This window comes from Engraulis encrasicolus, chromosome 13 (genome assembly GCF_034702125.1).
Source record: "Engraulis encrasicolus isolate BLACKSEA-1 chromosome 13, IST_EnEncr_1.0, whole genome shotgun sequence".
NCBI lineage: Eukaryota > Metazoa > Chordata > Actinopteri > Clupeiformes > Engraulidae > Engraulis > Engraulis encrasicolus.
The window spans coordinates 54,852,311-54,877,971 of record NC_085869.1 but is presented as its reverse complement, the minus strand read 5'-3'; the positions used below and the strand labels follow the sequence as shown (position 1 = coordinate 54,877,971).

The 25,661-nt window shown below is 42.9% G+C and overlaps 1 protein-coding gene across 1 annotated transcript; it reads left to right on the top strand.

The window, feature by feature from the left end:
- Window positions 1-66: 66 nt before the first annotated feature.
- pgap1 (post-GPI attachment to proteins inositol deacylase 1) lies at window positions 67-25,419 on the top strand. Its single transcript, XM_063214333.1, has 26 exons — window positions 67-462; window positions 1,093-1,246; window positions 3,103-3,278; window positions 4,484-4,655; window positions 5,319-5,479; window positions 6,266-6,318; window positions 6,718-6,784; window positions 10,961-11,075; window positions 11,806-11,864; window positions 12,151-12,234; window positions 12,700-12,749; window positions 13,027-13,078; window positions 13,682-13,759; window positions 14,314-14,389; window positions 14,654-14,727; window positions 15,060-15,111; window positions 15,421-15,487; window positions 15,872-15,977; window positions 16,080-16,118; window positions 16,688-16,872; window positions 17,260-17,490; window positions 18,782-18,917; window positions 20,227-20,277; window positions 20,421-20,659; window positions 22,024-22,128; window positions 22,333-25,419. The coding sequence occupies exons 1-26, from the start codon at window positions 331-333 to the stop codon at window positions 22,469-22,471; spliced, it is 2,853 nt and encodes a 950-aa protein (XP_063070403.1). The 5' UTR covers window positions 67-330; the 3' UTR covers window positions 22,472-25,419.
- Window positions 25,420-25,661: the final 242 nt, after the last annotated feature.

Below are 25,661 nucleotides of genomic sequence, written 5' to 3'. Positions count from 1 at the left end.
ACTGTTCTTTCTTCAAATCTTTTTTTTTTTATAAGCAAAACTTTGTTGTCTTTGCAGGCCCTCTTGTGTCCAGAGTAAGACTGTCTCTTTAAAAACCGACAGGCCAACTTTGATGGTTCCCTATTTTTATTGGTGTATATTCTTACACACGGGTTTCTATTGGCTTGTTATTATGTCAGTGTCGATGACGACACTCCGAGGGCTTCCTTGAAACGCCCCCCATAGGTTGGGACTTGTAAAAGGCAGACGGTGTGTGGGTCTTTGAACGGGAAATGGAGACGTGAAATAGGCTGCATATTTTTACAGCATTGTAACACAAATATAGAAAACATGAAAGCTACCACTCTCGCATTCTTCGGTTGTGCGTTAGGGGTTTTGGGAATGGGGCTTCGGGAGTTACTTCTGGGTTACGAGGAAAACAGGTGTAGCATGACATACATGTTCGAGTACCCAGAATACCGGGTGAGTAAAGAACACATTCTTATCTATCAGTTACCATTTAATGAGGAATTAAAATACCAGTTACCGATTCAAGCATGCGTAATATCGGAGATTGCTGCCCAGCCACCTTAACCTCGATCTAGTGTGCTTCGGAGAGGACCGAAGCTAGCCTGCCAGTTAATAATCTGCTAACCACAACACTACCACGACCAAAATATCAGCGCCACTGTCAACCTGTTGTTGGGGGATCCCGATGTGCATGCTAACTACAACTACAACATTTCACCTGTCAGTGTCAAAGACGGTTAGCACACATTGGGCATTGGTTCCAGCTGCCGCGCCACGGCCACTAATATTTTGAAAGATCATTTCGCGTTGACTCGGCTGCTTAAAAATCAGGTCTTACCGGACCGTCTGATTCAGCCACAGTGGCGCTTAGTAGAGCTAGAGGTTTTGAATGAGGCAGGTGTCAAGCTCTAGGCTCCACGGAAGTGGCTGCCCTATCCATCCGTATCCCTATATCTCAAATAGTTGCCAACCTCGTGCGGGCGTGAACGTCAGTGCAATTGGGGCGCTTGGTTTTATTAATTAACCTGGGTGTATGTGTGGCACAGACATCACTGATGATGCCATTTCATGTATGTCACACAGCGTGTTCAGCTTTCTCGACGAGTGTCCCGTCAGTACCCAGCCTATGGCCTCTACCTGTACGGAGAGGGCGTGTACGCACAGGAGACCAAGGGCCTCAAGCTCAGTGGAGCACCGGTCCTGTTCTTGCCAGGGAACGCTGGCAGTTACAAACAAGGTGAGTGAGCCATTGGCATTATGCAGGTTACTTCAGTCAAAAGCTTAATCTTCAAAGAAGGCGCGCTGAGGTCCGTTGCGCGTGATCAAATTCCCACTGATTGTAGAAATATAATCTGACTCAGTGATGCTCCAGCCTGGCTATTAACGTTGGCTGGCACCAAATCATGCATCTAGGCATCCTCTAGCACCAATTCTTTTTCAGTGTTAAGAATTTTCTGCCAGTGTGATTCAAGTTTAGTGAGTGGCCTTTGTGTATTTGGAATGAATAAGTAAATTGTACAAAATTGTCAGGATGCCTCATATCTATTTGCTGTATTCTCTTTGGGCCATGTGTAGGTGGAAAACACCCACTCTCTCTCTCTCTCTCTCTCTCTCTCTCTCTCACACACACACACACACACACACACACACACACACACACACACACACACACACACACACACACACGCACACACACACACACACACACACACACACACACACACACCTGGAATTGGAATAAACACACACTGATATGTGAGTGTATGCCATAACAAGGCTCCTTTGAAATATCACAGATTTTATAAAGTGAATCATGTATTTCACAGCTTTTAATTTGTTTTTGTCTGGTACATGACATGTATGTGCATAACCACATGTGCACAGTATCTTACCCTCTTCTGTACATTTCTATCCTCACTGTTGAGGTCTGACTATTGCTCTCCTGCCATTGTCGCTGCCATTATAGGAGTAGCTGTTATAAAGCATAAAGGGTAGCTATCCGGTGGCAGGTTTTAGCATTGAGTTTCTTGAAGCCTATTGAACCTAATTTTCCCATGTTGGTATTACCGGTACTCGTCAATTCCCTCTCTAAGTCCTGTGATTATTGTGCATTATGCATTTGTTTCTCTAATCCTTGCAAACATTCCAAGTAGATTGCATGCAAACAACAAAGCCTTTGTGTTCCAATCTGTAGATTGATCACAATTGTAGATCTGTTGCTTTGCACTTTATAACATACAAGAAATCGGACCATTCACACGACCCAATATGCCCCTCAGCTTCTCTACGTACAAATTCAAAGCAATCTCAGTATACACTGTTCTCCATTGTTGTACCATAATGATGGAACAAACAAGCAATTGATAGGGGAGTAGGGCCATCTCTCTCGACATTTAAGTGGCCCTGGGAGCTACAATCCTTTTGTATCTGTTGTCCTGAGCATCTCCTACGTGAGAACAGTTGAAGCCATTGAGAGTTCACCTCAGAGTTCACCTCAGGCAAATGGAGGTGATGTGAAATAACGGGATTCTTAGTTGTATGTCTGGCGGGTAGTCATGGCCTATAGCATAGTAATTGCATATCAATAGAACGAATGTGTGCTCTTGCACCCTCACCCATGGCTGAATGCCCTTGAGCAAGGCACCTGATTTAACTGTAATTTAGGGATTTTAACAAATATGTTGTGCCTAAATAGCTGTACAGTGAGTCCCACTTTGGATAAAAGCGTCTGCAAAGTGTAGTGCAGTGGTTTTCAAAATGGGGGTCGGGATCCATAGGGGATTGGAGAAACAGTTCACAGAAATCCTTGACTACTGTATATGCCATCACAGTTGGTTAGTAAAACTGTTCATGGTTTTGAAATGTATTGACTTTTTTACTAATGTGACGACTATTTCTATGAATATGAATTAAAAATAGGCAATATTCACAGACAAACCGTTTTGGCGTTCGGGACTGAGATGGTTGTGAAAATATTCTTCAGTCTAAAAGGGGGTACCAATAGAAAATGTTTCGGAACCACTGGTGTAAACAAACTGTTGTGTGTGCGTGTGTGTGTGTGTGTGTGTGCGCGTGTGTGTGTGTGTGTGTCAGCTCGTTCCCTGGGCTCGGTGGCGTTGCGTAAGGCAGAGGGTCTGGAGAGTGGCGTCCATTTTAACGTCTTCACAATAGATTTCAACGAGGAGCTGGTGGCCTTGTACGGAGGCAGCCTGCTCAGACAGACGCGCTTCCTGCACGAGAGCATCAAGGCCATACTACGACTATACAAGGTGAGTGTTTGGACATACCAAAGTCTCAACCATTATACAAAGGGTCTACAGTACATAGCGTGGTGTGTGTAGCACACAATAAGGAAGTACAGAAGTGTACAGAAGAGTGCTACATCATGGAAGCAGTTAAAAACAAATTCACCAATCATCACTGTGGCAGTCAGTACCTTTGCAATGTCTATTGTATTGCTAAAGTAGCTAACACAAAGTTACCATGTTCATGACTTGCCTCAGGCATCATACAAATGACATGATCGTGTTATGATACTGTCGTGACACAATCATGGACATGTCATAAACGTTATGTCAATGTCATAAACTTTTTATGAATGTTAAGTGACATTTGGTTATGGTAAAAGACAGCCCAAACAATGTCAACTTCTCATGACCACAGAATGTTTATGACATTGACATAGGGCTGCACGATTATGGAAAAAATCATAATCACGATTATTTTGGTCAAAATCATAATCACGATTATTAATCACGATCATTGATTTTTTCAGATTTTTTTGAAAATCATAACAAGATGAAATATAACCAAGAATGAATGACATACGGGATGAGCAAAATAAAATGAATTGTAATAATTATGTAAAGGCAATAGCATGAAACTTAAGTGGACAGCCTGTCTGTATGTTCTGGCTTCAAGGACGCTCTCAAAAGTAGGTCACTATTGCCACGATTAAATCACGATTAAAATCATGAGTTCGATTTCACTATTTTATCACGATTTTGATTATTTTTCGATTAATTGTGCAGCCCTACATTGACATAATGTTTATGACTCATCAATGACTGTCATGACACTGTCATGCGCATGACGATGGCATCAAATTAAGTGTTTGCCAATGACCTAAGTGAAGTTTGTTCAGGTTATGAAAATGCCATGTGATTCAGCCCACTGTGTGCACATCCATGACATACTGTGCGCAGGACATAGAGGTGACCTGTGCAGGGTTGCCAGATGTGCCTGATGCTTTCCAACCCCCCAAAAAAATCCAAACCCATCTGGAGTCACTAAATCCCATTCAATTTTAACTAAATTCTATTGAATGATTTCTATGGTCATAAATCTAAAGAAAATCTAACCAGCACCCTATTTTACTCGCTGACAGTTATTCTAAGCAGCCCAATTGGTCGGGAAACCACCCAATCTGGAAAAACTGGGCTTACTGTTGATGTGTATCTTGTGTCCCCCTCAGGACCTGCCCGACCGGCCGAGCAGTGTGGTGCTGGTGGGACACTCCATGGGGGGTGTGGTGGCCCGGGCCCTATACACCCTGCCCCGCTTCAACCCTCACCTGGTCAGCCTCATCATCACCCAGGCCTCCCCTCACCAGGCTCCCGTGCTGCCTCTCGACCCCTACCTTCTAGGTATGAGCTGCTGGACCATTCACACTAAGTTACTACACGTTAGTCAACGTGCCAATTCAATATCATTACGTTGAAGATGTGTGTCATTTTTTTGACGAATTCAATATAATGTACATTTTGCAGAAAATAATGGGTAGCACTTTACTTGATGCTGGCGTCATACGTATGTCATAACATTGTCTTAATAATGTATTGCAATATAGTATAACATGATAATAAGAAGAACAACATCGCCAAGAATAATTATAGGCCTTACATACTAATGATACTATTACAAGTAGCAGTAATAATAATGATGATGATAATAATAAAAGTTTCACCTTGAGAAGTACCTTGAAGGTTTCTCTTTCAGCAGGTGCAGCTATTCAGGGTACTGCAGTCATCAGTTGTCAAAAATTAGAGCACGACACTGCTTAGTGCCGAAACGTCAGCACACCAAATGTAAAGTGGTGAACCGTGAAGAAGCAGTGTCACGCTCTTCTTTTTGACAACTGATTTTTATATAAAAGAACACAATATGGCTTAGAAATTAACTCAATAAATGTACATGTCTTATCGTGCCTAAAATACTATGAATGCAAATGTTTATATCGCACTAGGTTTGTTAGCTTACAAATGAACTTCCTGTGTGTCTATGTCTCTATGTTGGTTTGCTTCCATTAGACTTCTACTCGGCTGTCAGGCGGCGATGGGTGGGCGGGGCACAGGACCTGCGCAATGTGACGGTGCTCTCTGTCGGAGGTGGTTACCGTGACTACCAGGTGCGCTCTGGCCTGACTGCCCTCCGCTGCCCTGTGCCCGACCCCAACAAGCTGTCCATGGTGGTAAGAGAACAGAGGGTGCTGGGTTGTCTCCTAGACCTGCTGTACGTTATTTCACACATATCCACAGAGAAATCATCTCTACTGTTGAAGGCGTAAAGGAACCATGGGGAAGCTCAATGGTTAGGGAGTTGGTCATCCTATCTTTACCGGACACCTTCATCCATGGCTGAAGTGCCCTTGAGCTAGGCAGCTAACCCTACATTGCTCCGGGGACTGTAAAAAAATACCCTGTATTAACTTTGGATAAAGGGTGTCAGCGAAGTGGAATGTAATGTACGGTAATGAACCAACCTTGTGTCAGTCATTCACATTCTGATGACATGACCATCTCTAGAGTTGTGAGTGCATTCTGACTGTCATGCCAACGGCCCAACGTTTGAAATAGGGCCGGCGTCCTTCCCTTTGGCTGCTGGCTGGTGGCTTGAATAAATCATTCTGTGCATCAGTCGCCCAAAACATTGGCAAGGCAGCCTGGTTGCCATCTCTGATTGCGCTTGATATCTTTTTGCAATGCAGTGCAGAGACAAAGGTGTTGTGCTACATTATTGATACCAGTGGACTTTATTCATGCTGGGCAGTCTTGCAGTGACACTATCACACAATTTCATTAGTCTCCTGCTCATTATTCTTTCATGTTGTGTCGTTTATTAATTACTGCACTGCACGTCATTTCTTTTCTCTTACCGGATATCTTTGTCTATTGTGGTAATAAGAGTAATATGGAAGGAAAAGAAGTCTGCACCACCCAAATTTAGTTTTCATTATTGTCCTGTTTCTTTGTGACAGGCCACTGCTGTACCGAGGACGTGGGTGTCAACGGATCACCTGTCAATAGTCTGGTAAGATACAAAATGTTGTAATCCTTTCTCAGTTGTGGCAGCACGATTGTTGTGCTGAATGTCCTCGGATGACTGTATGGATGGTTATGATTTGATGCAGGTCCTTCGTTGTCTAATTACAATAGCACTAATGAGATTGTCAGCCTAGCACTAAATAGTTAAACCATCCCAAGCAAAACAGTAATCTGATTAATTAGTAATCAATACATCATTCTGTCATCATTCAATTATCTTAAGTGTAAAGTTTGACCAAAAGAATGTGGCATTGAGAAACAAAAAGTCCAGTTCAAGTTAATTGGCATGTCTGCTAGCCATTTTAGTACATGTAGGCGTGATTACTGTACGATCTGCTAACCCAGTATATAATACTGTTTACCTGAATTTTGCATTTGCTTGAAGGTGTAAGGAGCTGGTTCTGGCCACGGTGAGAGCGTTATTTGACCTCATCGAACCAGAGACCGGACAGGTAAGCACTTCCAGACCTTATGCTTGCCTTTGCTTTGTATTTGATATGTGTTACTCTCTGTAAGGCGCTTTGATCCATACAGTATAAGTTGTTAAAATGTCGTTTAGAACTTTCATTTACTCATTCACTTACGTGCTTACTTCCTAATGCATTGCAAAGTGTTAGGCGGCGGGCCAGAAATCCTATCTTGCAAGTTCGTCGGAGTGATCAGGTGGCAACTTGGTTTTTGCTCATATATATCCATCAGAGTGCATAAGTCAATATTCTAAGTGTTGCCATCGTCAAAAGTTGCACATTCATATAAAAAACAAAGGTTGAAATAGCGATTTTTGGTAATGTAGGAATGTAATTAAAATTTCCCTTTTCAACAAGAAAAGTGTCACCAAATAAATTTGAAGTGATCCACAAGAGCAAAACTTCACATATAAGCTTAAGTGTGTATTATGCCTATCAATATTTCTTTATGGGTGTAATGGCAGTCAGGCATAGCGCCACCATGTGGTAGGTAATTGAACTGCTTGAAATACACTGCTACTGTTTATTCCATATAGGAAAATGTGGTGAAGTTGATGTGTAGATTCTATTAAACATGGCCTATGATTGAAATGGCAGTCAAGCATAGCGCCACCATTTGGTAGGCGATTGAACTGCTTGAAATGCACTGCAGCTCCTGTTAATTCCATATAGGAAAAAGTGGTGAAGTTGATGTGTAGATTCTATTACACATGGCCTACTTTGCGAATGGTTTGTTGATGTCTTGTAAAATAAGGAAATTGTGTGGTGACAAACGTACCACAGGTAAACCGTTAATTGTTAATTCAACATTCATTGCCCGACATGAATGATAATTAGCAGATCATGGCTGATTGTAATTATGAAACACAAAACACATAAATCACAACTTAGTTACTGTCTTTGCCTTTGCATGACTCTTTCACTCAAGACTGATAGACACAAGGTAGAATACAGTTGGCCTAATTGCCAATTATGGGCCAAAGGTTTTCACAAAATTGAAAAAGACAAAATTCTCAATATTTTAAGTTAGACTCTATTATTAGTTGTATAGTATTATTATGATTTATAATTATGATAATTATGCAAATATAAAAATATACAAAATATCACAATTTTTCAACATGGCCACCCTCTCCACTTGTAAAAAAGGCCTGGAATAGTTCACTTAATGATGCAAGCATGCAATTTGGCACAAAATGTTAATCAGAATCCACTCTTTGAAAAAAGGGTGCTGGCCTCAGGGAATTCCAAGATGGCAACCTTCCACCAATGACTCCTTAGCCTATATTAACTGATTTGCAGTACAATTATTTTAAGACAAAACAATCTGATCACTATACTATCATACAGTCTGACCAAAAAGATCTGCTATTTTTGCACAATGGCATTTTTAGAGCAAAACAACATAAATATTAGAAGTGTAGTCCTATAACAAAATCTCAAAAAGAACTGTGTAAGGCTGGACAGTGGACAAATAAGACATGTAGCATTTGCACCCGTCTGAGCCATTCTCTACTCTCTGTAATGGGAGACCCAATTACCCAGAACACTTTCAATTAGTTTCTTATCCCCAGTCAGCTGGATTTTCTAACTAGTCTTGGCCTTATCAGCAGATATATTCCAAAAAACTTTGAACAGCCTCATTTCCCATACTCCGACAAGTTAAGTGGAGTGTACTTACTACTCATTGGTGCTTTGATGCATTGGTGGCTTTTAAATTCAACTGAGGAAATTGGCAAAGGTGTTGTTATCCAAATTGACAAGTTGGGGGAACCCACAGCTATTTTCTTGTTAACTACACAGCATTTACAGTCCTTCCATTTGGGCCAAGTTGTACAGTAGGTAAGGACATTGGAATGTTTGGCATGATGCTGTGCTGGAAACATGAGACCCTACATCTCAGATAGAACTGATTGTGTTTGATATCTTTGACCAAGTCAACTTTGATGATGTTGAGACTTTCCTGAGTAAGTTGGGAGCTGTATATCTTTTGCCGTCTGCATCAGACTTGGTAAAACCAAAACTCTCTCTGAATGAGATAGGACTACATGGTCCTAGGAGGAAGCCAATAGCCACATCTTTTCCCATGCTAAATTATGGTAAGGCAGATCGCCGAACCACGTCTGTGTAATAATAAAAGAAAGTTAATGCATGGAGTGACCTTTTCTTACTTTTCCCTGCCAAATTATACCAATGTGCAATGTTCTCTCACTCAAGTCTAGTGTGCAACATTTAGGGCTGATGTGTGGCCAAAAAACCAGAGCCCTTCAATTCATTGTCATCCACAAACTTTACAACACAATTGCACAAGAGAAGGCCTAATACATGCTGTTCTGCCATGCTTTTACAGCCTTCAAAGGAAAGTAGTGGAATGAGAGATTCAGCACTGCAGATTGTATGAGTGATGCGAGCCATTAACTATTTTGCAGAAAGGCCATGTGAAGACATCCCTCCAACAGCAGCAGCACTGATACAACACACTACATAATATGCAACAACACACTACATAATATGCAACAAATCAAGCAGAGTGCCTGTGGGTTTGGAAGCATATGCCAACCAGAACTCAAAGAAATTAAATCCAACTGACGGGAGAAGATTGGCAAAGAATGATCAGGGCAGCCATTGCAAAGAGTAGTAGAAGTTCTTATATGCATAGTCTAGTGAAGTTGCATATGTGAAGTACAGTTCTGCTTAATCCTTTTACTTCAGTCCTGTCAAGATTTTGACATTATATTGTGCAGTCTTAGTATTTGTGACTGATGTTTTTGAATAAGAAATCACATATCCTTTTCAGACTGTAACATGTAGCCTATACAGTATTGTTCTTCAGTAATTTGTTGATTTCATTGAAGTAATTGCATATAGTTAGCATTAGTAGTTGGTGGAGGGGATAGCATCTCGAAACGTGTGAACAATGTTGTTGTTTCAAAGAGTAGGCTATATTCTAATGAACAAGGGTCCGAAATTGCATGCCAAAATTTCATTATGTGAACAGTTCTTGGTCTTCTGAGGTGAAAATGGTGAAAATGGTGGCCACTTAGGATTCTTTTGGTGGCCATCACACTTTTTAAAAGGGTGTATTCTATAGAACATTTGTGCCAAATTCAATGTTTGCATCACTAAGTGAACGATTCTTTGCCTCATTTATAAGTGGAGAGGGTGGCCATATTGAAAACGGTGGCCATCTGGATTTTATCAATGGAAAATGCTCTTCTTTAAAAAGTGTATTGTAGATAACATTTGTAGTATTTCATGCAATCATAATTAAAGCTATTCGTGGCCTCATTATAAGTGCAGAGGGTGGCCATCTTAAAATATGGCCGCCAGCTTGGATTTTCTGCGCGGCCAAGGGCATTTTTTTAAAGAGTGCACAATAATGAACATTTGGGCCAAATCTATACGTGTACTTTTCTGTGCACTTACCGGTATATACAGTAAATAAGGTAAAAACCGAAGTAGCACCCCTGTGGTGGCCAAGGGAGCAGGTTTATGCCCTGGCAACAGACAGAATTGAATTCAGAACCCCCAAATTGACCAAGTACACATATTTTTAAGTTGCCACTAAGAGGTCACAACAAAACTCATTTTCCAGATGAGCTATGATTTGTGGTCCGCAGCCTATGTGTCATATTTTGGTGTTTTCTTCCATCTTGAGTCTAGATTGTAATGTATATGTATGTTGTTCGATAATTCAACCAATTAGCTGTCATGTTTAGAGAAAAACATGGCTTGAAGTAAAGAAACAGTCCAAAACCAGCATTTTAAGTCAGTTTGAACTAGCCTCCTGCACCCCATCCCCCCCTCCGCCAAGTCATCAGTTTCATGGAAAATGTTGTTACAAAGCAATCTGTAAAATGTTATAACTGAACAGGAAAGAAAACTTTAAAACTCTGTTTCTACCCATAAATAAGCTAAAATGAATATAGCGCCCCTTGTGGTGGCCAAACGTGCAGGCTGACGCCGTGGCAACAGGCAGATTTGGATTCAGCACCCCCAAATTGATCAAGAAAACATGTTTTTAAGTTGCCACTAAACGGTCACAACGAAACTCATTTTCTAGATGAGCTATGATTTCTGGCCCGCTGCCTATGTTGAAGCATTGAAACAGATGTTCTGTTTATGCACTGTCTTGCTAACAACACATCATTGTTTTGGTAGTTCACGGATGATCAGGAGAAGAGGATGTCCGTTCTCAACTATCACTTCATCAGACACCCTGTGCAGATGCCCGATGAGACACCTGAACCTCAGGTCACCTTTTCACCCATTGAAGGTGAGTATGAAGGCCTTGTAACCGCGCGAATAGACCAGGTGTGATGCGATTCAAGCGACAGAGTGCAGCAGCAAGCGATACAAGCGATACGAGCGATTGAGGAGACTAGAGTATGTCCGTACAGGCAGAAGGCAAAGCATTCAAGCATTCCCATTGGCTGTGGTCACTGACCTCTATACAGTCATTGGCTGTCGCAGCTTGTCGCCGAACCGCGTCATAGAAAGTTGAAAAGATTTCAACTTCAAACTGTCGCGCTCGTCGTGCAAATCGCTCTAGTCTCCAGAATCGCTTTTGTCGCGCGACTCAATACAAAGTCAATTACTTCCGTCGCTCGCCTCGCTCAGATCGCAGCTGGTGTATTTCTGCGGTAAGGTGTTAAGCATTGTAAGCATTGTAGGGTCATAAATTAACTTTTTTTTCCATTACTAGCTATTTTGGCTAGTAGATGTTAAATTTAATTAGCCAAACATACATTCACTATCAGTCAAAGTGGCAAGTAAGTTTTCTTTTCTACCAGCCAAACTGAATTCTCACCAGCATTTAGCCGGTTGGCTGGTGTGAACTTAGAGCCTGAATATAAATGTGTGGGTGATTTGTTTTTTTTATCATTCTTGCACTGTTTTTGATTGAATGATTGCTTGACTGTTTGATTACACCTCTTTAATGCCCTAGGATTGAAATGTTTGTATGTAGATCCTTTGCCTATAACCGTATGTATTTGCCTGTACAGCTCCAGCTGAGGTCTGGACTGAAGTGAACACTCTGCGCCTGTTCTACACTGCCCCTAAGGTGAGCAATGAGCACAGGACGCAGAGCAAGAGATGGCTAGATAGGGCACACTCACCGTTTTTAATGACCTAGAAAACCTCTATGTGGGACTGTTTTGTTGCATCCATAAAGACAATGAAATGTCATGGTATTTGTTTAGTGGAAAAATGCTCTATTGTGCATATGTGTATTTTTCCTATTGGCTGCATATGACAAAAATATACAAAAGGTTTATCTTTGTGCTTTCTCTTTTGTCTTCGTCCACATTGATAATGTGGTGTGATAACTGAAGTTATCTTTCTTGCAGGAACCTGAAGTGAAGTATTTCCTCTTTGCCCTCTCCAGTCGTAGGAAAGCCTACAGTCATTTCCACTGTCGAAGCAGCAACTTGGTAAGGGCACCATGTTAGGCTTGGGTTGGGTTATTTTTGCTCTTTTTCCATTTCCGTTGTTCAGACATATTCCTCATAGCAAGAGAATGAGGAATAGGTTTCTCAGGCCAAGGCTCTCCGCAAAGCATTGCTTTTTCCTCCTCCTAAATCAGACTATTTCTACTTCAACTCAGTGAATGCACCATATAAGGCTGTCCAGTTTCTGCTCTCTGTTTTAACTCCATGTTCAGACGCATCACATTTCTGTTTTTTTCTACTGATTTAAATTCATTTTCATTTAAATATTTCCGCTGCAGTTTGGTAAACCCACCATAAACGTCTCCTCAGTTTCTGCTCCATTTTTTAGCTCTCGTTAGACACATTCCATGTAGCCATTTTCCCCACCGTTTTAAGCTTGTTTTGGTGAGAATGTTTCCACTGAGTGGTTTGTGGTTGACGAGCTTTGCTCTTTGTTTGTTTATACAGGAAATGTCCAGCTGGCTTTATGGCTGCACTGCAATGAACGGCTCCATGTGGTGAGTAGACCCAGAAGCTGAGAAATTCAGGATTTTTATTTGCCTTCCTTGTTGTTGTGGCTATAAATAGTGCAGTCTATCTGATGACTTAAAAATAAACCTGGTGAAAAGAATAGACATGCCCATCTTTCAAGGGGGAAAAAGGGTTTGGGTGCAAGTTTAAAAAAACCCATCTACAATCAGTATTATATTTTTTGTTGCTGTTGATCTATAAATGGTGCTGTCTGTCTTAGAGTCCAAAAATAAAACTACAGTCGGTCTGTCCTCCCTTTTGTAGTGAGCAGGCGGTGGACCTGTCATGGGGCACGGAGCTACTGCCTTCATACAAGGTAAGAGTGGAGGGGGTTGATGGCATAGACGTTATAGACACACTGTACATCACATCTACAACACTCTTCACAAAATGTTAAGGGTAATTGGCTTTAGGGTGAAATGTCAGGATGAACCTAAAAAAGTAGCCTTGCACATTGTCTTCATTCTCAAGCGCTCTTTTTTTCTTCTCATCGCCACTACTCTTGTATGTTTACGTTTTAAAGATTGTAGATTTTTCTATAACCCATTTCTTATTACTATCATCATGTCACCTTTCCTTATGAGTTACATCACAAAAATACAAGATATCTTCACTCTATTGTGCTTCACATTGTGTAGTTAGGACAAGCTACATTCCTTATCTAACCACTTCCACTTTCAGTCTGCTGTGTGGAAGCGTTTTAGTGTTTAATCTGCTGTTTTAGATGTTATTTTTTCCTCGCATGAGATGGGACTGATGGCTGTGTGAACACCTAAAACCTCAAAAGTAGCACACACTAGTAGTCCTCCCCACCACACACACACCTGAGGCCAGGGCTATTAATATCTCTCTCTTTCTTTTCTCTCTCTTTCTTTCTTTCTCTCTCTCTCTCTCTTTCTTTCTCTCTCCATCTATCTAGGCACTGACTGTAAGAGTGAGAGATCTACCCTCGGTCTCCCATCTGGTTATTGCTGCGTCCAACCCCAATGCCAACCAGGTAGGTCTATTAACCTCGTTGAAGACGAGATATACAGTACCTGTGAAGTTTCTTCCTTTTATAGCAAATCACTTTCGACCTGACCGTTCGTGTATGTATTGATGACAAACCCATTTTGCCTTCATTTCATGTTTTTTACCAATATAAAAAAGCGAGGTGAGAGTGCAATGATTTTATTTTTGAGACTATGCAACTCTTGCTGTATGTCATCAGCCAAAAGGGCCCATGTGCATTTAGATAATGTTTAGATTGATCTGTGTCTAGCCAGGGAACTCTCATGTTTCCTTGCACACTCATTCGATCTGTTCGACTTGACATTAGTGATTTAGGCTAGTGATAGCCTGGTTAGTGTATGCACCATATCCATGTGCACAGGGTTAGATCTAAACAATGTTTATGCCTGTTAGAAAAGTAAGGTATCGTCCGCGCTCCTGTTCTTGACTATCTGATGCATCATAGGAAAGGATTGAGTTCAAAGTAGGTAATAAAGTAACCTAGCGTGATGTTACCACTTCTTCATCAGTGTCCAAAAGTCTCTGTCGTCTGTGTTTCAGTTTGTCATCGAGTGTGAATGGCAGAGAGAGGAGTCTCAAACCATCCCCGTGCCTGTACCTCACGTGCTGTCCTTTGGTGAGTGGAGACTGAGGATGAGTAGTAGAGTAGAGTATCATTAATCCCGAGGGAAATTAAGGTGACCAGTAGCATACATGCATAGAAAAGAGAATACATGATCAGTTATCTCTGCACATTCTGATGTGTGATTATTATAATATCTAATCTATACATGATCTATATATGTGATTATAATATCTCATTATGTAATTATAATATTTAAACTGCTCTTAAATGACTTGTGTGTAAACCTTGGTTGGGATCTGGCCTTTTTCTGTGCAGGCCTGACTGTTAGTGATGTCACCGTCAACTCCTCCGGCCTCATGCACACCATCCAGCTGCAGCATTTCCACCAGGTGAACACTGTGGACATCCAGTGATGACTCCATTAGTGTGTGTGTGTGTGTGTGTGTGTGTGTGTGTGTGTGTGTGTGTGTGTGTGTGTGTGTGTGTGTGTGTGTGTGTGTGTGTGTGTGTGTGTGTGTGTGTGTGTGTGTGTGTGTGTGTGTGTGGTGCATATTTCCTGTGCACTTAGTATCTGCAAGTGTTGTGTACGCTATGATTATGTCCTTGATTGTAAGTCGCTTTGGTAAAAAATCATCTGCCAAATGTAAAGTTGTGTGTGTGTGTGTGTGTGTGCACCCATGTGATCTCATTTGTTGACACGCTGCTGCTCATGTGTTGACAGGTCTACCAAGCTTTCAGAATCACTGTCTCCAGCCAGTGCAAGATGAGCAAAGGTGAGCTGACGCGCCCTGTCTTTTTAAAGCATCCCCACATGTGACTACAACTCTGTGATCAAGACAGTATAGGTTGTTGACCCATTCCTCCCTACTCATAAATGCCTTGAGCGATTACCTATTGACTCTACCCACTTGTAGGTGTGTGAGAGTGTAAGTGTTTTGCCATATACAATATACATGTATTTTTCATATGTAGTCTTTTGATACATGATTCATTTGATATCAAAAGCTTGCATGTATCTGATGGTGTTAGTAACTCATTAGCAGTACTTAATCAGTCAATTTTATGCACATTTGGTTTTGCAGAGCGCCCAGCCAGCGTGTACAGACTGAAGGTCCCTTGGTTCAGGGAGGACTCCTTCACCACTGCAAGGTAGGCACGGCATGGCACGAGGGGCTACGCTACGCAGCATTTGTCATTCGTTCAGCGTTTTCATACCAGGGGCCTATACTACAAAGCTGGTTCAGGGTAAGTTAAGGTTAAGTTAAGAGGTAAATCATCTAATAGAAGAGCCTGGAGTCCTCGTTTTTTTAAAGAAAAGCTCTTGTATTAGATGATTTACCTCTTAACTTAACCTTACCTTATCAGCTGCCCAGCTGCCTGTGGTTATGACTGCTGTCTGACCTGCACAACAGATCTACTCAATACCGTACGTGAGGATGAACAGGGTCAGGGTCTCCTTTGTTTACATTGGCTGTATGTGTTTACTCATGCTTTTGTTATTCTGCATCTATCTGCTCTCCTTTTTTGGTCCAGCACGCCCTCCGTAACAGAGATTTCTGGAATGCTTCACACGAGCCGTCCTGATAACACCTCAAGTGCCCTCTTGCTGCTCCACACTGCCCCCAACTGCCAGTATAAGGTATTGCTGTATTTTTTTCTCAAGATTATTTCTGGTTTGTTTCATTTTTGTGCCATATCTCAATGTATCGTGGTCTATAAACGAAGCATTCTTCTTTCACAGGTATCAATCAGGACTTCTTTCCCCAAAGTACTCGGACAGGTGAGAGCTACCGCGTAGTAATAAACATTGAGGTGCAGCTTACCACAAAAAATTCCACTGTCGTGGACAGTTTTGGTAGCATCCACACGCCTGTGGTTCGCTATTCTAATAAATACTTCATGGCAACTAAATTTGCCTACTGTTTTTCCAATTTCATCTTTTATGTTCAACAACCACAAACCATTGCAGATAACTGTATCACTTCTGCTATGTGTTGATCTGTTTGTGAAATGAGTCTTAGCAGAGATGTTAATGCCTGTGTGTTTGCCTGCTGGTCCGGCAGTTTGGTGGTTTATTGCTGTTCAGACTAAACGTGTTCTAAGCAGTAGTTCTGATCTCTCTCTGTATGCAGGTTCTGTAGTCCTGTGGGCTGTGTTCTAAGCAGTAGTTCTGATATCTGTGTGTCTGTCTGTGCACAGCTGCTTTGGTCTAGTGCTCCCAGTGGTTCTGATATCTGTCTGTCTGTCTGTCTGTCTTTGTGCCTGTCTGTCTCCAAGTTTTGCAGTTCTGTGGTCCAATGTTGCCAATGGTTCTGATCTCTGTCTGTCTTTGCGCCTGTCTGTCTTCAGGTTCTGCGGTTCTGTGGTCCGGTGCTGCCGGTGTACATGGCGGTGAGCCTGCTGCTGTGTGTGGGGGTGCAGCTGGGCTCTGTGGGCCGGGCCGGGCGGCCAGGGGGCATGGGCACCGCCATGAGAAGGGCACTGAGGCCACACACGCTGGAACTGCCCATATACCTGCTGCACCTGCTGCTCAGGTGAGACCCAGCCGTCCATATACAGAAAGGCATAGTTGTAGGGATGCAGGATACCACTTTTTTTGAAAACCTGGTTAGCAATGTCGCTTTCGAGAAACTGGGTCAAGAGACATGACAGGGTTATCCTGTTTCTTTTTTTTCCAAAGTATTCATCCATCAAGCAGTATAAAAGTTAGTATTGTAGTAGCCCCAACCCTTCCGTGCCCTGTGTGTAGGTACGCTTGGATTCAACTGAATGTAAAGCAAAAGAACACGTTCCATTATTTCCTCATTCCTGTGAAGGTGTGCGAGAGCCTGCTGTTAAGTTGTGAACACTTCATTGTAGTGCCACCTTCACTCACGTGTGTCTGTGTGTGTCTGTGTGTGTTTGTGTGATATTTGATACAGGCAGAGCTGGTTTGAGGAGACATGGACGTCTCTCGGCCTACCCGCGGTGGACACCCTGCCCGTCACCCCGGCAACAAGCACCACCCACAACGCCACAACGCCAGCGGAGGACTGGCCCCGCCTCCTGGGGCCCCTGCTGTGCCTGCTGGGGGCCACGCTGGCCTTCTGGGGGGCCATGTTCATGCGGATCGGCCTGCGCCTCTTCTCTTTCGTAATCGCACCCATGCACAGGTGCGTATGGCACTTAATCATTGATTTTTGCCAGGCACACAGGTGGCTTGGTAGCTCAGCCAGTCATAGGAATGTTCATAAAGTTTTGGGTGCTCTTGGTTATCGGGGAAAAGGTGAATCAAAGGATCAAAGTTCATCCAGGCACTCCATATTTTTTCCATATATCATTTATGAGTGTTGGATAACGTAGAAGTGGAAGAACTCTTACAGATGTAATTACAACACCAGCTGTATCGTATTACATGGTTTCAGCTTTGTAATACCACACTATTGTTGTTGTAATTACATTTGTAAGAGTACTTCTACTTCTACTTAATGCAACTCTATCCTTCATACTAAGGTTTATGCTAAGGATATTTATCATTCTATTGTTGTTGCAATTACATCTGTAAGAGTACTTCTACGTTTACTTAATGCAACTCTATCTTTTATACTAAGGTTTATGGTCATGATATTTATATCAATTATACTAGGCATATAATTAATGGAATGATGGCTATCTGTAACATGTACAGGATGTGAGAGATACCAGTCCATGCATTGGTGGCAAACTCCTAGCCAGGGCGTGCCCTACTAGCGACACAACACCTTCAGAGTTGCCTCTACTCAGGTCAAGAGCAATGCAAGTACTTTCTGAGCTCCCGAAAAATCGGGAACTCCGCCCACTTTGTTGGGAAGCATACAACCATTAGCAAGCCAAGGGAGGTGGGTCAACCATGCTGTTTGGGAAATGTTATTTGTTATGCTCTTGGTCAGACCAAATCTCGAAGAGATTTGAAAGTCGATGACAATCAGGCTAGCAAACACCTGCCCAGGCAGGGAGCACAGTTGTGTTGTTTTTACATTTTTTCCCTTTTTTAACAAGTTCACAATTGAATGATCTGTTTTCATGTGTTGTAGGGAAGGTTAAGAGGATTCTGGTTTGTTGGGGGTTAAGTATATGTCTACTTTGAATCGTTGTCATAGCAGGCCTGTAGGGTCTCAGGAATGGAATGTGGTTTAAAACCACAGTTACAGAACTACAACCGGAGTCACCATAACTTATCACCAAATTCTAGTTTACTATATTCTACTATACAATGCTATACTATATGTGTACTATATTGTATTATACTATGGTATACTACTCTACTCTACTCTACTCTCCTCCACGCTCCCCTCCACCACTCTACTACACTCCTCTCCTCTCCTCTCCCCCTCCTCTCCTTCTCCTCTCGTCTCCTCTCCTTCACTCTAACAACTCTCCTCTCCTCTCTTCACCTCTCCACTCTACTACTGTACTCTCCTCCAGGCCTATGGTGTCTCGTGAGTGTGGTACCCTGCTCCTGCGTACCCAGCTACTCCTCATGGTGGTCCTGGGGGCTCTGGGGGGTGTCACCTGTGGAGCCTTGGCCGTCACCATGGCCTTCCTGCTACATCTCTACAGGGTACGACAAGTGGTCTTTGGTTGCACTTAAAGGATAACTTCTGCCAATTTCAATATGCTGTTGTATTGCTCACGCTACCCTTGACTTGTCAGTACCCGGTGATGCTGCATTTTTCGACTCAGCCCTTTCTGAGATCTGAGCTATTCTAATGGGGGCAGACTTTGTTTACATTAAAAACTTTCTTAACATAGGCCTACTCCAAATATTATCCCAAAGGTATCGCTGTTTGCTAGTTGTCTGCTGACCTTTAGGTTGTTATTGAGAATAAATCAAGATGTTTTTTGACATGTAAATAAACATAAGCTTGCCCCCATTACAATGAACAGGATCTCGGAAAAGGCTGAAGGTACTGACAAGTCCAGGGTAGTGTGAGCATTACAACTGCATGTCGAAATTGGCAGAAGTTACCCTTTAAGATCCATTTCAAACTAGTTACCTTTTGTCCTCTCCTTTAACATGTGGCTTCATGGTTCAATGACACCCCTCCTCTGTGGAGAAGACTATTAAGTTTCCACGCTCTCATTCTAGGCAGAGCAACTTTTAGGGGGCTTTTCCCCCTTCAACATTTGAATTGTGCTTTTGCGAGATATTGTAAAAAACATCTATCGTCCATGATTTCTTGCATCGCAACAGAAGGCCACAAGCTTAAGGAGAGGACAGGAGGTGCTAGATTCAAGATACAAGGTTCGATAGTTTTATTGTCATTGTCAAAAAAGGCAATGAAATTGTGTTTGGTGTAAAATTCAGTACAATGCACTCCAGTGTACTAATAGTCTTAAGTAGGGTGGGATCAGAACCACGGTATGTCACCACAGGCTACTCGCCACACCTCTACCTCGCATCACATGTGCCTATTGTCATGTGGCGTAAAAAGAGCTAGGTTGTTATCTCATGGTTGTTTTTGTGTCTTCAGGAGGGTGACATGAGCCCTAAAACATGAGGTGATGCATAACATTACTGATGCAAAGACCTTTTATGTTTGATGTGACCTTTAATTATATTAGCGTATCATAAGTACCAAGAATGTTGTTGTTATGATGCCTGCATACTAAGGAAATGTGAATATTGGCAAGAAATCCTAAAGAAATGTTAGTATCAGCATCCTAAAGAACATGCCCAAGTCCCAGCCATGTAACATGCATTTCAGCTAACACTGTACGATCAGACCTTCACAAAACACATCCCATTGACGTGATTTTGGTCTCAGGTCATTGCATGTACTCGCATTCATCCACAATTTGACCCATGTACAATATATTTGACTGTGGATAGTTCCTTTCACATTTGAAACATTTTCTCTTCTCTGTAGGTACTCAGGTTGCAGATGACTGAACGGACATTACGCTATGTGCTGAACCTGGTGAGTTGTCTAGTAATGCCTACCTGCACTCTTCCACTGTCTTTTCTGTTTCATTAATCACATTTTCTGCAAACTTCTGATTATTATTACTTGTCATATTTTATTTAAATTAACTGTCTACCAAATATTCAAATTGTATCCAGGCTCCACAGAAGAAGTCCACAGAGACGGAGAACGGCTATGGGTCCGCATGCTGCCAGAACGGCCCCATAACGGAGTGCAATGGCAATGGCAATGGCAGCGGCAGCGGCCCGCTGAAGAGCCAGTCTGCCCTGCAGGAGGTCCGAGATGACCTGCAGCTGCACCTCAGCCTGTCCGCCCTCCTCACACTACCCACGATGCTCTGCGCTCCCTCACTCATACACTGGTCACGCAACCTCAGGTAGCTGTTTCTACTGTATATCCCCGAAATGCAGTGCGTTGGGGATGTGACGTTTTTGCCTTGTCCGCCGCAGATATTTTGTTTTAACGTGTTAACTGCTGAAAAGGTGGACTGATTTGAACCAAATTTTTCATGTTAATGATGGGTACATGAGTTGATTAGAGTTTGGAGGCCACTGCTTTCGAGACGGCTGACTTTTGAACAGGTTCAAGGGAATCTTGTTTGTCAAGTGTTTACATTTTGCAAGTCAACACTTTGAAGATGACTTTTTGTTTACTGATTGACCGTTGCGTTTATATGTACTGTTTTTGTACTGAAGTACTATGCTAACTTTTGAACAGGTGGGCGTATTGGCACCAAATCTCGTGTGCTTATAATATGTACACAAGTTGATCACATTTTGGTTTGGAGCATTTTTGGCAATATACCTCTGGCAGTCAGAGGACTAGTTCTCTGGTCATTGGTCTACTTTTTTGAACACACATTTTCACTTACACCCTACATAGGTCACTGCATAAGATGTGAGTTGCATTGTTTGGTTGCTTACACAATGCACTATGCAGATGTCATAATACGTGTGTGTGTGTGTGTGTGTGTGTGTGTGTGTGTGTGTGTGTGTGCGTGTGCGTGTGCGTGTGCGTGTGCGTGTGCGTGTGCGTGTGCGTGTGCGTGTGCGTGTGTGTGTGTGTGTGTGTCAGCTCGTTCCCTGGGCTCGGTGGCGTTGCGTAAGGCAGAGGGTCTGGAGAGTGGCGTCCATTGTGTGTGTGTGTAAGGGGGGTGTTGTAGGTGGTAAGGGCTGAAAGATCTATCATTTTAGACCGAAAATCGCTACGTCGGACAACCTGATTTTGGGATCGTCAAAGCCAGAAAAAACGTGCTCCTAAACTGATCCATGTTTTTGTTTCGTCAATAATTGCACTCGTATGCGTGGTGTAGTAAACAGCAGATAGTTCAGATAGAATGGCTCTGAATCAGCTACCAATCAGAAAGCTCCATGCTGCACGTGAATAGGTCACTAACTTGCAAAGACAATCACTTGAACCGTAGCAACTGTTGCGGAGCATGAGAACAGAGCCCCGTGCACTGAAACTTGATTCAAAGAAAGGGAAAAAATCGTGATGGAAATTGAAATCGCAATATCTGTCAGAGAAATCGCAATTAAACATTTTTCTTAAAATCGTTCAGCCCTAGTGTGGGGTATGTGCATGCCGTCTATCTGTTTGTCCGCATGTCTGTGTGTGTGCTTAATGCATCCATGCTGAATAAAACTGTGCCCATTTCCCCACCTGTGTGCCTTGATGATGATGAAGAAGAGGATGAGGGAGGGTGATGTGACCTGTTTTCCTCCTTCCCCCCCTCTGCAGATATGCAGTCCACCTGGAGCTGGACCCCTGCTGGCCTCACACTCTTCCCCTGGTGGCATCCACCCTACTCCTCATCAACGCCAACACACACACTCTCCACCACAGGTAGGCCAATACACCTACTGTATGGTTTAATATGGGACGCTTTTTAAACTAGGCTTATAGCTTTCTAAACATGGTTATCAATACTGGTCTGTACCGAAAGTATTTGTTAAAAACGATCTAATGCAGTTGTCTATTCTTGAAACTGAAATTGTGTGTGTGTGTGTGTGTGTGTGTGTGTGTGTGTGTTTTATATGCTCCTTCTAGTAAAGCCCTCCGACTGACCTGCCGGCTGCTGTTGCCGCTGTGCGTTGCCATGGTGATCTTCTCCTCGCTGCACCTGTATCGAGTCACTCACTTCCTGTCGGCGGCCCTGGGCGCCCTGGCTATTTCCTGTTACCTCTGACACCACAGCTCCTGACCGTCCACGGTCCAAAACTTAACTCATTATGCAGGTATTCTAATAGAAAAAACCCATCCATGGCAGCCTTAACAGTACAGAACAGTACAGTGTGCATTGCTGTACTTACACCTCCCGCCCTGAAGAGGGAGCCAGTGACTCCCCAGACACTTCTTCAGAAGACCCATAATAGTACCGTGCAGTCTAACCAACGGCGTATCAACAGGGTACTCCTGTCTTGTTTGTTGTAAGCCGTAGTGTGTGTGTGTGTGTGTGTGTGTGTGTGTGTGTGTGTGTGTGTGTGTGTGTGTGTGTGTGTGTGTGTGTGTGTGTGTGTGTGTGTGTGTGTGTGTGTGTGTGTGTGTGTGTGTGTGTGTGTGTTGTTGTTTATTGAACCTGCTGCTTCTAGGATATGGGGTGTTGTGGGATTAGATGTATGGTGTGTGTGTGTGCGTGTGTCTTTGTTTTTTGCTTTTGCGTGAGTGTGTTTCTTTGGGCTCTGATGTCACAACATTCCCATCTTTTTTTCTATAACCGACTAGATAATTTGTCTGTATGCATCGGATGTTCCGGCTAGTCAGGGATTTGTTTGTCCTGTCCTTGTAAGACTCCTCCAAGTTTGGCAGATGAGCATCCATCACTGCCTACATTGTTCCTCTCCACAAAGCAAATGCTGTGGAATGGAGCCTCCATATCTTTTGTGGATTCGTTGCCAGTAAGTCTCCTTTTTCCTGACCCCTGATTGTCAGTCCACAGCCGTGCAATTTATTACAAAAAGGGAAAATGTCTCACAGACTTTGTTTGCGAAATGCTGCTGTGTAAGAACACTCATACTTTTTGTAAATGAGTATAAATGTGGGTCATACAGGGTTACTGCTAAAAACAAATGATAGGGCCTCTAAAAAAGATATTTGCAATTAGCTCTTTTCACCATGACATCAGACAAGTCCCGTTTAGAAGCGAAGCAGGATAATCGACTTTGAGGCAGAAAAAAGCACCATCTATACGTATATGTACAGTCATGTACCTGTATGTCTGTGCCACCGGATGCAACTTAAACGTGCTTCGAGTGAATTGAAATATGCGGTATTTGAAGGTGTCTGACCACATGTGAAAAGAGCCCATTGTGGCCCCTTGGGGCCCCTCCGAATTCTCCTACCCCCCCTTGTCTCCTTAGCGGGGCCCTTGTGTGGGTGAAATATTCCTACAGTAGGAGACACTTATTTTTACCAGTTCCACTAGCAATGCACATACAGTACCATACGACTTCAATGAGACTTCCGAGGTGTTTCGAGATGAGCCTTTGCAATGAGCAATCATGATGCAGTCGAGAAAACATGGTACAATTGTAACTGTCCCCTACTGGATTTCTCCACCCAATGGCTTGCAAGGAATGCCTGGTGGGTGGTCTGTGTAGGCGGTAAAGGCACAGAGCCAGTGTGACTCCTACGGAAGTGCACTTAGTGTCACTGCGTTGGCCACCAAATCAGCAAAGCAGCTCTTGTCAGATCAGTGCCATAGTTTGCCAGGCTGGCCCCACTCTTGGCAGCCAAAGAGGTGGCCATAAATGTCTGTCGACCTCATATGGCAAACCATAGACCGTGGAAGCTGTGGCCCAAGTAACTTTTTTGAAAAAAAAAAAAAAATCAAAATTGAAAATAGGCCTACAGTTCACTTTTTGCTCACAATGTAGGCCAGTGACATTAACACCTGTAATTATGGCCTTCCGTTGTTCCACTTTTATTGCGGTCTTAGTGTTAGACCACTAAACATAGTCGACACGAGTAACGCTAAAAACTGCACGGTGAGGCAGGTATCTCCTTCAATGACGATGCATGTAATGCACGTCAAATATTAACAATTCTGCACATAATGGTGCCGAAGCGTGGGGATACCTAGCCTTACAGGAACGCGTATGTGTCAGAATGCATTGACTATGCAAGCCCCTTCAAACCAACACTTAATGCAGGCCAGTCACTCAGATCACATGTCTGCTAAATCTAAATACCTGAGTTGAAAGGCTTACCTTTGCATTTCGAAGCTTGGAGAGCATAGCACTAAGTGATATCTTGATTGCCAGCTCTCTCGATGTAACCAATTACTGGCCTAGTGTACTGTAAAGGCCACCGCAAATTACCGCACAAACACAGCAAAAGAGACAAAAGGTACAAAGAGTTGCCGAACTGTTTTCATAGCACCAACGACAAAAGCAACATAGTATGACCGTTTTAAGTAGAATGCAAACATTCCGTCATTCCAATTAGGTGCTATGGCTGTCACCAAACCCCATCATAGCTCATTAGCATCAAATCGCCTCTTGTCACCCAAATTGCATTTGTCTCTTCTGTTGTTAGCCCGTCTGTACAAAGTGAATTAGCTCTGGTGCCATTGTCGCTCTTGTCGCCTTTGTTGTGTTCGTGCGGTTAGTGTCGACTAAGTGCAGAGTTCTACTCTGTCAACATTCGATTTCATTTCGCACACTGGCGTCGATGTCCACCAACGTTGGCTGTTAATTTACATTGAGCTCTATTTTTTCAGAGCCGCTTGTTCGAATCCATTGCTAAATCCACCTACTGCTGCACTCATTTGCTGCAGTGTGCGGAGACAACCGAAATTGTCGGGTTTGACATGGCTCCGCGATGCTATTGGAACTGATGTGCGATGGCCTTAAGTAGGAATCACTAAAGGGAACCCTAAAGGTAGTACAGTAAGTACCTATGAATACAGAAAGTATCTAGTAGCAACTGATGTGAAGCTATGAACACTCACATTTGAAAGGGAATGCCCCCCACATGTCGTGTTAGATCCAATGAGTGAGTGAGTGAGTGACCTTTACAAAATATCCAGTTTGGATTTGTTTCTTATGAAGACATGTTATCTCATGCTGCCCCCCAACTCCCAATATCCCACCCCACCACCTCATCGGCAAGGTGATGACACTGATGAGCACTAGATGTCACCAGAGCCATCTAATAACAGAGTTGCGCAAACCGGGGACCAGGAAGTCGGTTGGTGATGTGATTCGCGTAGATTAAAATGTTTCTTAACAGTAAACTTCTGTTCGTTGGAAACTAACACAGAACCATCACATACCAAACAAAGATTAAGTACAAACAAATTACATGACCTTTACCACATTTTCTGTGTTATACCGCCACCTCCTGGAACTAAGTAACTTCTAATAGAACTAAAGTCA